This window comes from Schistocerca nitens, chromosome 5, assembly GCF_023898315.1.
Source record: "Schistocerca nitens isolate TAMUIC-IGC-003100 chromosome 5, iqSchNite1.1, whole genome shotgun sequence".
In the NCBI taxonomy this organism is placed as follows: Eukaryota; Metazoa; Arthropoda; class Insecta; order Orthoptera; family Acrididae; genus Schistocerca; species Schistocerca nitens.
The window spans coordinates 639,908,693-639,923,373 of NC_064618.1; the positions used below are offsets into that span (position 1 = coordinate 639,908,693).

At 45.2% G+C, this 14,681-nt stretch overlaps 1 protein-coding gene across 1 annotated transcript in view; it reads left to right on the plus strand.

Annotated features, from left to right (window-relative positions):
- Positions 1–14,681, plus strand: part of LOC126259401 (protein 60A) — a 197,913-nt gene that overhangs the window by 160,347 nt on the left and 22,885 nt on the right. The window contains exon 3 of the mRNA XM_049956172.1: positions 13,572–13,723. Coding sequence (XP_049812129.1) covers positions 13,572–13,723 — 152 coding nt within the window. The remainder of the gene's footprint in view (positions 1–13,571; positions 13,724–14,681) is intronic.

The following is a 14,681-nucleotide window of genomic DNA, read 5'->3' on the forward strand; positions in this document are numbered from 1 at the left end:
TAAGCACCTAATCTATAGGCAAGCGATTAGTGTGGCATTCGTGTCTTTCCGACGTGTGTGCGGTAAACGCAGAAACGTGGACTATGGCCACGTTATTACCAAATGCGTCCAAACAGGACGAACGTGCTGTTACTCTTTTCTTGGCTGTTGAAGGATAAATATCGATAGACATACGCCGGGTAATGAAGAATGTGTATGGGGAAGCATGTGGAATGGTGCACCAAGGAGTGTTGCTGCTTCATGATAACGCATGTGCCCGTACCGCGAATGTCGTAACGCATGTTGCTCCAACTCAAGTGGGAGATCTCTACCCATGCGATTCTTACGCCTTATATCTCGCGTAATAGACGAGACGCCGAAATTGGGAAAATTTTCCACTGGACTTCGGGATACGGACAGTGTTTCTTCTCTCGCTACATCCGCTATTGGTATATGAAAAGGAGGGGGGGGGGGGTTTGAGGAGATGATACAAGTCCACTGTGTACCCCCCTCGCTAAGAGCCATACGATGGTTTGCGGAGTGTAGGTGTTGGTGTTCTCTGCGAAAAAATGGTTCAAATGGCTCTGAGCACTATGCGACTTAACTTCTGAGGTCATCAGTCGCCTAGAACTTAGAACTAATTAAACCTAACTAACCTAAGGACATCACACACATTCATGCCCGAGACAGGATTCGAACCTGCGACCGTAGCGGTCGCTCGGCCCCGGACTGTAGCGCCTAGAACCGCACGGCCACTCCGACCGGCTCTCTGCGATAACTGCAACAGTGAGTGTATAGGAAGCGTGCTAAACAGAGACCTTGAAAGGGGTAAAGATACTTTGCCGGTTCTCTAGTACACGTGTCCCACTGTCATGGATTGGCGTCATTAGGTACTCGATGTAGAAGTCGAGAAAATGTGCAAGATGGCGTGAACGTGGATTTAATCACCGAGAACAGTGGTGCCGGCTAGACGCGCTGGAACTGTATTCAGATCCCCGTCCGACCATTCAAATTTGCATTTTCTGTGAAGAAAATTCGGGGATGGTTCCTTTGAAAAGGACCCGTTCGATTTCCTTCTGCATCCACCATTTCGCGGTCTCTAATGATGTCATCCTCGAATACACACTATTCTCCTTTCGCCCCTCTCTTGAATTTTGTCTACCGTTGGCGGTATTGCTCTTAGCGACGCCTCTGCCGCTAACCTTTTGTCATGTGAGAACAGCTGTAAATATTGGTCAACAGAAAGGCAGGGCGGGCCGCCACATGAAACACTCATTTACTGACACAAGTCCGTTCGAGCGGTGCTACAGAAGCCATATGAAATCAGTTGTGTCGCTTGTTGCTGAGACTTTGACCCCTCCTAGACTTTTCAGTCGTGTTTGCCAGGCAGCGGCGCTTCTGAGCTGTAGGAAGCGACGCCCAATTGAAGGCTGACGTCATGCTAGGCACTTGTTCCACGGAATGCGACAAGCGCACGCTACGCCGAGAACCACACGCGCACATCTTCCTCTGCCTCACGTTATTCCACAAATTGTTGAGGCTCCGTGTAACGGTGCAGTTCTTTGCGAAAACTGTGATTTAATACATCCGCATGTTTTGCATTCTACCGTATTTTTGGATGGTGATAGTTTCCTCCTGACTAAGAGATTCCGAGCGCGAAGGTGCTATTGGGATCTCTCGACGGGGATGTCGTCAGAAGAAAAAGCATGTTCTTCTCTTAATTTTCTTTCTTTTCTTTTCCGTGTGTGTGTGTGGATCTTTTATCTTTTTACAGCCCGGTACAGAGTTATAATGGGACGAGGAAGCATGACACATCAATATACAGTGCATACTTCGAGCTTAACCTCGCCCACGAAGGATGTCTTTATCATCTTTGAGGCTGTGTCTTGCTCAGTGGCGCAGCTAAAGGGGCGGGAAAGGGGCGGGAGGGATGCGGTCCGCACCGGGTACCAGCTCCGTGAGATTGGTGAATTTTGTTAGGTTCTCTGGCACAAGTTGTAAAAATATTTATTTTTTTCGCCATTTCATCCCTGACACAGAATTGGACGGGAAACTAGAGGGCTTGTTGACTTGAGCCTGGTCCTTTTGCACACATACGAAATTGGATACTGACAGGTTTCAGATAGATTATATAATGGTAAGACAGAGAGTTAGGAACCAGGTTTTAATTTGTAAGACATTTCCAGGGGCAGATGTGGATTCTGACCACAATCTATTGGTTATGAACTGCAGATTGAAACTGAAGAAACTGCAAAAAGGTGGGAATTTAAGGAGATGGGACCTGGATAAACTGAAAGAACCGGAGGTTGTACAGAGTTTCAAGGAGAGCATAAGGGAACAATTGGCAGGAATGGCAGAAATACAGTAGAAGAAGAATGGGTAGCTTTGAGGGATGAAGTAGTGAAGGCAGCAGAGGATAAAGTAGGTAAAAAGACGAGGGCTGCTAGAAATCCTTGGGTAACAGAAGAGATAATGAATTGATTAAAGGAGAAAATACAAAAATGCAGTAAATGAAGCAGGCAAAAAATGATACAAACGTCTCGAAAATGAGATCGACAGGAAGTGCAAAATGGCTAAGCAGCGATGGCTAGAGGACAAATGTAAGGATGTAGAGGCTACAGCAAAATTAAAGACACCTTTGGAGAAAAGAGAACCACTTGTATGAATATCAAGAGCACAGATGGAAACCAAGTTCTAAGCAAAGAGGGGAAAGCAGAAAGGTGGAAGGAGTATATAGAGGGTCTATACAAGGGCGATGTACTTGAGGACAATATTATGGAAATGGAAGAGGATGTAGATGAAGATAAAATGGGAGATATGATACTGCGTGAAGAGTTTGACAGAAAGACCTGAGTCGAAACAAGGCCTCGGGAGTAGACAACATTCCATTAGAACTACTGACTGCCTTGGGAGAGCCAGTCCTGACAAAACTCTACCATCTGGTGAGCAAGATATATGAGACAGGCGAAATACCTTCTGACTTCAAGATGAATATAGTAATTCCAATCCCAAAGAAAGCAGGTTTTGACAGATGTGAAAATTACCGAACAATCAGTTTAATAAGTCACGGCTGCAAAATACTAACGCGAATTCTTTACAGACGAATGGAAAAACTAGTAGCAGCCGACCTCGGGGAAGATCAGTTTGGATTCCGTAGAAATATTGGAACACGTGAGGGAATACTGACCCTACGACTTATCTTAGAAGCTAGATTAAGGAAAGGCAAACCTACTTTTCTAGCATTTGTAGACTTAGAGAAAGCTTTTGACAATGCTGACTGGAATACTCTCTTTCAAATTCTGAAGGTAGCAGGGGTAAAATACAGGGAGACAAAGGCTATTTACAATTTGTGCAGAAACCAGATGGCAGTTATAAGAGTCGAGGGACATGAAAGGGAAGCAGTGGTTGGGAAGGGAGTGAGACAGGGTTGTAGCCTCTCCCCGATGTTATTCAATCTGTATATCGAGCAAGCAGTAAAGGAAACAAAAGGAAAAATTCGGAGTAGGTATTAAAATCCATGGAGAAGAAACAAAAACTTTGAGGTTCGCCGATGACATTGTAACTCTGTCAGAGACAGCAAAGGACTTGGAAGAGCAGTTGAACGGAATGGATAGTGTCTTGAAAGGAGAATATAAGATGAACATCAACAAAAGCAAAACGAGGATAATGGAATGTAGTCGAATTAAGTCGGGTGATGCTGAGGGAATTAGATTAGGAAATGAGACACTTAAAGTAGTAAAGGAGTTTTGCTATTTGGGGAGCAAAATAACTGATGATGGTCGAAGTAGAGAGGATATAAAATGTAGACTGGCAATGGCAAGGAAAGCGTTTCTGAGGAAGAGAAGTTTGTTAACATCGAGTATTGATTTAAGTGTCAGGAAGTCGTTTCTGAAAGTATTTGTATGGAGTGTAGCCTCGTATGGAAGTGAAACATGGACGATAAATAGTTTGGACAAGAAGAGAATAAAAGCTTTTGAAATGTGGTGCTACAGAAGAATGCTGAAGATTAGATGGGTGGATCACATAAATAATGAGGAGGTATTGAATAGAATTGGGGAGAAGAGGAGTTTGTGGCACAACTTGACAAGAAGAAGGGACCGGTTGGTAGGACATGTTCTGAGGCATCAAGGGATGATAAATTTAACATTGGAGGGCAGCGTGGAGGGTAAAAATCGTAGAGGGAGACCAAGAGATGAATACACTAAGCAGATTCAGAAGGATGTAATTTGCAGTAGTTACTGGGAGATGAAGAAGCTTGCACAGGATAGAGTAGCATGGAGAGCTGCATCAAACCAGTCTCAGGACTGAAGACAAGAACAACACCCGGCGGGGTCTGGGATTTTCTCTGCCTCGTGATGACTGGGTGTTGTGTGATGTCCTTAGGTTAGTTAGGTTTACGTAGTTCTAAGTTCTAGGGGACTGATGACCATAGATGTTAAGTCCCATAGTGCTCAGAGCCATTTTGAACCAAGAACAACAACAATGAAATTGTAGCGCTAAAATAGCGTGTAAACAAAAGTTATTCTCACACCGTACATGAGACAGTGATGTCGATTATCTTACACTGTCCAGTCACATTAATGTGAAGACCTACAGGGATGTGGAGCCACGCCGACTGCAGTGGCGCGGCCAGCTGCAATAGGTTTCTCGTTTGAGGCCCCATGCCACTAACAGCCCCGATAGAGATGGTCCCACTGAGACTTGATTGGGTTTAATGGCTCAAATCGCTCTGAGCACTATGGGACTTAACTTCTGAGGTCATCAGTCCACTAGAACTTTGAACTACTTAAACCTAACTAACCTGAGGACATCACACACATCCATGCCCGAGGCAGGATTCGAACCTGTGATCGTAGCGGTCACGCGGTTCCAGACTGTAGCGCCATTTGAACCATTTTTGAACAATCATAGCTCCGTAGATAACTGCAAACTCTTTTCCATGAAGGCAGTGGCCATTACTTTGAAATAATAAACAATTTTATTAATTGTGGTCATGCTGGCTGCGTTTCGGAACCGTGACTGTGTGAAATAGTTATTTATTTGTATTTTCTGCTACCAGTTACTTTTATTTGTTCTGTGTTTAATTCAACATATTGCAACTCGTTTGGAGCCTGTTCTGCCCGTTTTCAGGCGTTTATGCATACAGAAGATTGTTACTTAGTTGATCAGAAATTGATGTACAGTGATGCCTTCTTCTAGTGTGTATCGGTGTCTCATTATTTATTGTGACTGATGCCACAGCCTTTGCGGGATGCAGATAGTTTTGCATTAGTTATGGTGCGAGCATCGTATGATACATTTTTTTATACGGCAGTTGTTCACTCACGATTGTGGCATCCCAAAGCGTCGTTTGCATTATTGGTACACTGGCAGAGCTGTTGTGTAACATTACACAAGTGCACTCTTTGTTTGGGCACTGTTTCTTGACCTAATTCATTGCAGATATTTCTCTCTATACACGTAAACACTATACACTTAATACAATATGGAGGCCGTGCAGTATGTGGATGTGTACCGACTATCGAATTTGTAGCGATATTCGCGATAATGAGAGTCTTGAGGTCGTTTGTTTCACATTGGCACATCTTAAATCTGTTGCGTTAGAACTGGCTGAAGGCTGCTGAAGAATTTTGAGTTTTTGAATTCGGTTAACTCATTAAGAATATTATCTCCTTTTTTTGTATTGAGAAAGAAAATTTTCAATTCGTCTATGATATCCATTCTTTTACTTTTTTCTTTTTTGTGCAAAATTTCAAAGTTGTGTTCGATTTTTAAAGGGTGATCTTAGTCTTTAACGTGTGTTTCTATTGCAGATTGTTACCTTTATCTAGCAGTCGGTAGCAGTCTACACGTTCTTTAAATCGAGTTCTGAAATTTCTGCCTGTTTGGCCTATGTAATATTTGTTGCATTGGCTGCAGGTAGTTTTGTTAAATGCCAGATGCATCAAGATCTGTATCTGGCGATTTTATTGAAGTTGTTGCTGGTGCCGAAGCTGACTTTTACATCTGTGTTTTTGAATAGCCTGCTAATTTGTGAGATATTATACCAAGATATGGAAATGTTACCTATTTAACTGCTGGGGTGCTGTCAGTTTTGAGTGTAGTTTGATGTTGTTTTTCAGTTTTTTTTATCTGTTGTGACATTTTATTAAAGAGTAAAGGATCGCGTGCATTGTTTATTGCGGTTCATTTTATGGTTTCTATTTATTTTTCGAGTTCTGTATGATGAACTGGGAATTCGTGGGCTCTGTATAGTTGTGCCTGTACCAGTAGGTTTTCTGTGAAAACTGAAGCCAAATTTTGATTTGGTTTTGATATTTTCATATCAAGAAAAAGCATCGTGGTGTTCTCTTAAGGCTCAAGAAAGGGATCCCATTAATGAAGGACCAGAGTGGGGGAACGATGCTTTACAATAGCAGATGAGAGCAAATTCAAAGCCTTTGGGACAGACAGAAGATCTGTGATACAGCGAAATCCAAATGCGCTACAGGCTAAAGATTTGCAACCTATTATAAAACTTGGCTGGGGAAAGTTTTTTGGTAAGGAGGTGCATTTGTCATCAGATGCGACGGAATTTATTTATGACCGACAGCAAGCAATATCTCAGCATCCAAATGTATTTACAGGGAATCGTGAAGAAATTGTGAATTAGATTTACTCCCAAAATGTTCCTCTTCATACCTTGCTAAAGACTGGTCTCTTTATAATGGTAAGTAAATTATTTAGACACCATCTCAGTTATCAGAACTTAATCCATACAGTTTTTATCACACGAACTCAGGAGTACTACAACCAACTCGAAATAAGATATGAAAAAGGAGCTGAAGAAAGAATGGGAACTAATTAGGCCTGAGTGCACCGTAAAAAAAGTAACATGCAAGAACTTTTGGAAGCGGTTATAATGTCAAAGGGATATACTACGAAGTATTGAGTTCCAGTATTATTCCTGTTTTCAAGAGCAATTACGTTGCGACTCAGAGACAGGCCCGTGGACGATATACGCAGATGTCAGCATTTGAAGGAGGAGATGTAGCTGGGCTCAAAGAGAGCTGTTTAAGTAATCTGCGAATCCCTCGACATTTGAATAGGAGCGATGCACTATTCAACAATGTTGCCAGAAAGGGGTGAACCATGGCCGAACACAGCGTCAAGAAGGAAGCGATCGGCCTAGAGAGCAGATACAACGCGAGGACGGATCAATCGTTAGAGAGGCTCTCAGAGCCCCGGATTCATCCGACGTGCAACTGGTGCTTCAGTGATCAAAAGGACCGTTAACAGGCGGCTAACAGAAAAGGGACTGAACGCTTTTACAGTGGTGTCAAGCACATTCGACCTGAAGTATTATTGCCTGGAGTAGAATTGTTTTCGATGACGAGATCAGCTTCGAACTGAGTACCGGTGCCAGCAAAGACATGTCTGGAGACGCCCTGGATGGCGATGGGATACAAACCTGACTGTGGCCTGCCATACAGCCCGACAACCATGAGTGATGGTGTGCGGTACCATTTCATTTCATAGCAGAACCCTTTTGGTTGTTATCCGCGGTACCCTTACGTCCACGATATTCTACTCGTTTTGTTGCCCATCATGGCAAGCCATACTGGAATTACATTTCACAAGTTAATACCCGTCCGCATACAGCGAGTGTTCCTACCGCTTGTCTTTGAACTAGCCAAAGCCTACCTTCGCCAGCAAAGTGGTCGGATCTCTCTCCAGATGACAACGTTTGGAGCAGGGCACTCCAACCACCTTGGGATTCTGACGATCTAACTCGCCAAATGGACATACTTTGGCACGATATCTCTCGAATGTCATCCAATGACTATAGCAATCAATGCCAAGCCGAGTAAATGCTTGCATAAGGGCCAGAGGTGGACCAACGCATAACTGACTTGCTCAATTTGTGAAACTCTCCTTCTTGAATACGTCATCCACAATCATTTGTTTGTCTCTATATGTACGTCACATCTATCGATTTTCGTCCCGTTCGGTTAACTTTTGCGTAGTGCCTGGTTATTTTTTTTTTTAATCTCGGAAGGTATTATTTAAAAATTGTCTTATTTTCTTACTTAAGAAATCATTTTCCATAGCATAAATTTATTAAGAGAATAGTTTTTTGTTTCGCGAATTTCATTTGTTTCTTACATGTAAACTGCGGGCACCCGTTTTACAAGTTTCCAATTCACTCAGGATTTCTTAATGCAACGTGCCTATGGAGTGCATGAAATGATTACTTTTACAAATCAATAGCAGAAGCGCTTCTGAGGTATTAGGTATCGACCCATACTGAAACTCCCATATTAATAAATGGTGTAGCCTCCATGAGCGGCAATGCAGGGGCAGACTCTGACATCCAGTCGGTCGTACAGAAGTCGAATGCTGTCCTGGGATACGTTACGCACTGCCTGCTCGACCAGTTCATGTAGTTCTGTAAGAGTTGTCGGTTGACGAGTCGCGCGAGCCACTTCTCCTTCCATCATATACCACACGTGCTCGATTACAGACAAGACCAGGGAAGTAGCTGCACGTCATGCAGACCATGTTGAGTTTCACAGGCAATGTGTGGACGAGCATTATCTGGCTGGAGCAACACATCACCTTCCTGTTGCAAGAACGGCAAAAGAAGCAGTCTGACAACATTCTGCACATTCCGAGCGCTGATTAGCGCTCCCTCCAAGAACACCAAAGCTGAACGAGAGTTGTAGCTTACGCACCCCAGCGGTAGCGCCAGTGTGTCTTCGAAGAATGCACTCTGTGTGACAGCACTCACCAGGTCTAGGTGATGTCCTGTCTGATCGCTTTGAGCAGGAGAATGGTGTCCCTCAGGGTAGCGTTTTAAGTGTGACTCTCTTTGCCATCGCTATTAATAGCATTACGTCCATAGTGGAAAGTCCTGTCCAGTGTTCTTTGTTTGTGGATGATTTCTCTTTGTTCTGCTCTTCTTCAAGCCTTGCAACGACAACTCGTCAGTTGCAACTTACGATTAGGCGTTTGGATGACTGGGCACAGAAGAGTGGTTTTAAGTTTTCCACCGAGAAGTCTGTATGTGTTCTTTTTAACCGTTCTCGTTCGATTTTAACCTTTCCTGAGTTGCGGTTGACGGACACTATTCTTACCTTTAACGACACGGTGAGATTTCTGGGGCTCATATTTGACTCGAGGCTCACGTGGTTACCTCATCTTAAATACCTGAAACGGCGGTCGCTTCAGGCTTTAAGTATTTTAAAATGTCTTAGCCACAGTACATGGGGAGCTGACAGGACTTGTCTGCTCCAGTTTTACAGGGCGTTTGTGCGATCTCGGCTCGATTATGGGTGCACTGTGTATGGGTCCGCGAGGCCTTCTTACTTAAAGATTTTGGACGTTGTGCACCATGAAGGGCTTCGGTTGGCCACTGGGGCATTCCGAACTAGCCCCACACCAAGCCTCTGTGCAGAGGCTGGTGAACCGCCACTTCATATGCGGCGACGGCTACTTACAGTGCGCCAGGCGTATAAAACTTTGTCCACACCATACACCCCTGCATACCATACCGTTGCTCAGCCTCCTCTGGCACGATTGTTTCATAACCGGCAACGTGCGACGCACCCCTATGGGATTCGCGCACAGGATTGCCTCGCTGCGATGTCTATGGCTGGTCTTCGTGTTTTACGTCGCGGTTGGAGCAGATCTCCACCTTGGCTCCTCCGGAGACCCACACTTATTTTAGATTTGACTAATTTTAAGAAAGATGGCACACCAGATTTTACGTTTCAATCTCTGTTTTTTAACATTTTAGATGTGCATCACGGTTTCACTGTCGTTTATACTGATGGCTCCAAACAGGAGACTTTCCTTGGCTGTTCTGTGGTGTTCCCTGATCATGTTACCCGGATTCGCCTCCCTGCTGAATATATCGTTTTCGCAGCGGAGCTCCACGCGTTCCTGAAGGCACTGGAGCAGATGAATCGTGTTCGGGGCGATCGATTTCTTCTCTGCTCCGATTCTCTTAGTGCCTTACAATCACTGCAGAACCTATACCCGACTGAGGAGATGGTCCAGCTGATACATGACCAACTGTACTTGCTCCAACAGCGGGGTAAAGAGGTATCCTTCTGCTGGGTACCTGGTCATGTCGGCATATTGGGCAATGAACAGGCTGATCGGGCTGCCAAGGAGGCCTGCAGAGAGCAGATGTGGTCCAGTGCCCTATCCCCTTGCAGTCAGTCATCGCTGCACTCCACACGAAGTGCATGGAGTTGTGGGAGGACGAATGGCTGGCGGTGACGGCCAATAAACTGCGGTCGGTAAAGTCAACCACTCGGCCGTGGCGTTCCTCCTGCCGGTTGCTCAGGCGGGAAGAGGTGGCCCTCACACGTCCTCGGATCGGGCACTGTCCTCTGACGCATAGCTATTTATTACGGCGGGAGGATCCTCCGTTTTGTGATGCTTGTGGTGTGCACATCTCTGTCCAGCACATTTTAACAGACTGCATTTTATACCGTGCTGCAAGGGCAGAAGCACAAGTTGATGGGGATCTGCCTTGTGTTTTAGCTAACGATGAGACGTGTGTGTCTAGGGTTTTTAAGTTTTGTGCTGTGTCTGGACTCTGGCCTAAACTTTTGGGCTGGAGGTTTTAGTGTATTGCAGAGTGGCTGACTCCTCCCTTTTTTCCTTGCGGTCAGCCAGCCACTTCCATCTGCTGCATTGTTTTAGCTCCCTCTACCATTTTCTTCCTGTGTTGTCCATGTTTTACTGCTGACGCCCTGCTTCATCCCACGCTTCGGTGTGGGTGAGCACATATTTTTCAATGATTGTTCCCCGTTTTTTATGTTCCGTTTTATGTAAATGTTCAGAGTTTTTTTTTTTTTTTTTTTTTTTTTTTTTTTTTTTTTTTTTTGACACCCGTCTCACTAGGATACTGAACGGGCGCTGAAGACCTTGCTGTCGTGCGCCCACAAAACCCCTCTAATCAAACTAATCAACAGGTCTAGGTCTACAAGCAAATGACCATCATTTGCGTGCAGTCAGAATCTGCCTTCATCACTGAAGACTATAGCGTGCCATTCCATCTTCCAAGTGATCCCCTGACGGCAACAGCGGGGCCGTGCACGTCGACGCTGTGGCGCGACTGGAAGATGGGCATATGCATATGTGCCCGTAGTCCCACTGCTAATAACCAGTTTGCAACAGTCTGTATTGACATGTCTGAGCTCACAAGCCGTGTTACCCGTGCTGTACTAGCTGTACGTCTGCCTCTCCTGCCCTTAAAATACGACGATCCTGGCGAGCATCTGTGCTGCGTGGACGTCCAGAAGTCGTCTACGGGTGTGACAATGTTCACGTGAATACTGATACCAGCGTGGTTGCACAACTGACGCAGCACGTCCAACTTGTATGGCAATTCTCCGAAAGGACCATCCCGCCACTGGAAGGTCACAATTTGACCCCTTCCAAGCTCGCTCACTTGACTGTAGCAAGCACGACTGCATCTCCGTGGCATGGTTGCCTGCTTGCTTCACACGTTTGCACCACACTGAGCCTTCTGATTGTGAGCATTTCCTATTAAAGGATTGATATACGCTCATGGTCATAAATTAAGGATAATTGGAGAATGTGTTGCCACACAACGTGGCTCTACACAAAACTGCATAGGCACACAGGGAACACACACGACACAGATCTGTAAGTCCACGGTATTGGTGATAAGTTGAGAAGACCGTCCCGAAACACATGTGCTAAAAAACGCCACTGTTTCCTGCGCATGTACCCCGACATCAATATGGGATATGATCACCATGCACACGTACACAGGCCGCACAACGGGTTGGCATACTCTGGAGCAGGTGGTCGAGCAGCTGCTGGGGTATAGCCTCCCATTCTTGCACCAGTGCCTCTCGGAGCTCCTGAAGTGTCCTAGGGGTTTGAATACGTGCAGCGATACGTCGACTGAGAGCATCCCAGACGTGCTCGTTGGGGTTTACGTCTGGAGAAGAGGCAGGCCGCTCCATTCGTCTGATATCTTCTGTTTTAAGGTACTCCTCCACGATGGCAGCTCGGCGGGGCCGTGTGTTATCATCCATCAGGAGGAAGGTGGGACCGACCCTGAAAAGGCGGATATTCTGGTGCAAAATGACGTCTCTATACACCTGTCCTGTTACAGTTCCTCTGTCAAAGACCTGCAGGGGTGTAGTGGACCAGTCATACTCCCACCCCACACCATCAAACCACGACCTTCATACAGGTCCCTTTCAAGGACATTAAGGGGTTGCTATCTGGTTCCTGGTTCACGCCAGATGAAAACCCGGCGAGAATCACTGTTCAAACTATACCTGGACTTGTCCGTGAACATAACCTGGGACCATTGTTCTAATGACCATGCACTGTGTTCTTGACACCAGGGTGTACGGATTCTCCTGTGACCAGGGGTCAGTGGAATGTACCTTGCAGATCTCTGGGCGAATAAACCATGTCTGTTCAGTCGTGTGAAGACTGTGTGTCTGGAGACAATTCTTCCAGTGGATGCGGTAAGGTCCCGAGCAAGGCTACCTGCAGTACGCCGTGGCCGTCTGCGGGCACTGATGGTGAGATATCGGTCTTCTTGTGGTGAAACTTCCTGGCAGATTAAAACTGTGTGCCCGACCGAGACTCGAACTCATCAGCGCACACTCCGGTGCAGAGTGAAAATCTCATTCTGGAAACTTCTTGTGGTGTTATACACTGTGGACGCCCCGTAATGTAGCGCCTGGATACGTTTCCTGTCTGCTGGAATCGTTGCCATAATCTTGAGATCACACTTTGTGGCACACGGAGGGCCCGTGCTACGACCTGTTGTGTTTGACCAGCCTCCAGTCGCCCTAGTATTCTATCCCTCATAACGTCATCAATATGTGTTCTTTGAGCCATTTTCAACACACAGTCACCAATAGCACGTCTGAAACGTCTGCACACTTACTCGCTGCAGCGTACTCTGACATGCACCAACACACCTCTGCGTATATGAACTGCTGCCAGCGCCACCTTGCGACGACCACAGGTCAAATGCACCGCATGGTCATATCCCAAGGTGATTAAACCCGCAAACCGCCCTCCAGAGCGTTGTTTCACCATGTATCAGCATTGTTCTTAATTTATGAGCATGAGTCTAGGCGCTCAGTCCAGAACCGCGCGACTGCTACGGTCGCAGGTTCGAATCCTGCCTCGGACATGGATGTATGTGATGTCCTTAGGTTAGTTAGGTTCAACTAGTTCTAAGTTCTAGGGGACTAATGACCTCAGAAGTTGAGTCCCATAGTGCTCAGAGCCATTTGAACCATTCTATGAGCATGAGTGTAGATGGCACTCTGGTAACTGTACCACTACGGTATCTGTTGCCGAACGACATTGAAACCATTATCAGTATATCAGCTATCCCCCACGTGCGTACGACGTCATCAGATCAAATTCGACGTCTTTTTGCCAGGTGTACTAATATTTTCTGGCAGTGTATATGCTAAAACAAAAGGCATACTACTCAAAATAGTGAGGTGGCCAGGTAGGAATGACAGACTGTATGTTGCTGAGGATAACGGGACCGACTTTGACGAATTGTGTTTGTGGTCTGATCGTTCTAGGGAGCACCTGTCGTACCTGGACAGCGTCAACTCCACTACCACGACGGAGGGCTGGCTGTCGCTGAACGTGACCTCGGCCTTCATCGACTGGGTCGTCTTCCCAGACACCAACAAGGGGCTCTACCTGTCGCCGCAGCTGGACTCGCGACCAGGCGAGTGCCTGCTCTCGGCACAGTGCTATCTGCACTGCACACCTCTGAGAAAAGACCTGACCTACAGCATCAATGCTTCTTCCATTCTTGTTGCAGTTTTTGTTTCATTTGTTGTTGGAGCTTGACAGTTGCGTCCCAGTTCTGGATCAGAGTCGAGGAGGAAAATTGCACATTCTCTCAAAAATAAAAGCTCATCTGATTTTGATGATGTTTCCAATAGAGTGCTAAAGATTTGTCCCCATTTAATAAGCCCGGTCTTATCTGAAATATGTAATGCGTCTCTAACTCAAGGCATTTTGCCAGAATGAAATATGTCATTGTTAAACACCTCTTTTGGAGAATGATAAGAGAGAAGTCTGTAACTACCGACCTGTTTCACTGCTGAGATTTCCCGAAAGTTCTGGGAAGGAGATGTATTTTGGACTAGTATCTCACCTTAGTAGCAATAATATCCGCAGCAAATCGCAGTGGGTTTCAAAAGTGTTGCTCTATTGAGAATGCCATTTACATGTTCACTCACCAAATTTTACAAGCAATAAATAATAAAATAATGCCGGATGGTATTTTCTGCGCCCTATCTAAGGCATTTGACCATGTGAAAAAAAAGGAGCCTGAAAGACTTACTAGTGGCCAACTCCTTCTACTCCATTGACGAATTTTTTTTAATAGAAACAAATGATGTATTGTATACACTCATACTATTAGTATTGTTATTTCAGCTAAAAAAAAGATGTATTGTATATACTCATACTATTAGTATTGTTATTTCAGCTTAAAAAAAAATAAAAATAAATTTGACATGTTCCACATGCACGAGGATCTCCTCAACACGGATCTATGGAACGAAAAACTAATCTAATCTAATCATCACAGTATTCTCCTACACAAATTGAACTATAATGGGATTAATGGTGTAGTCAACCAATAGATAATGTCGAATCTAACCGAAAGAGTGCAG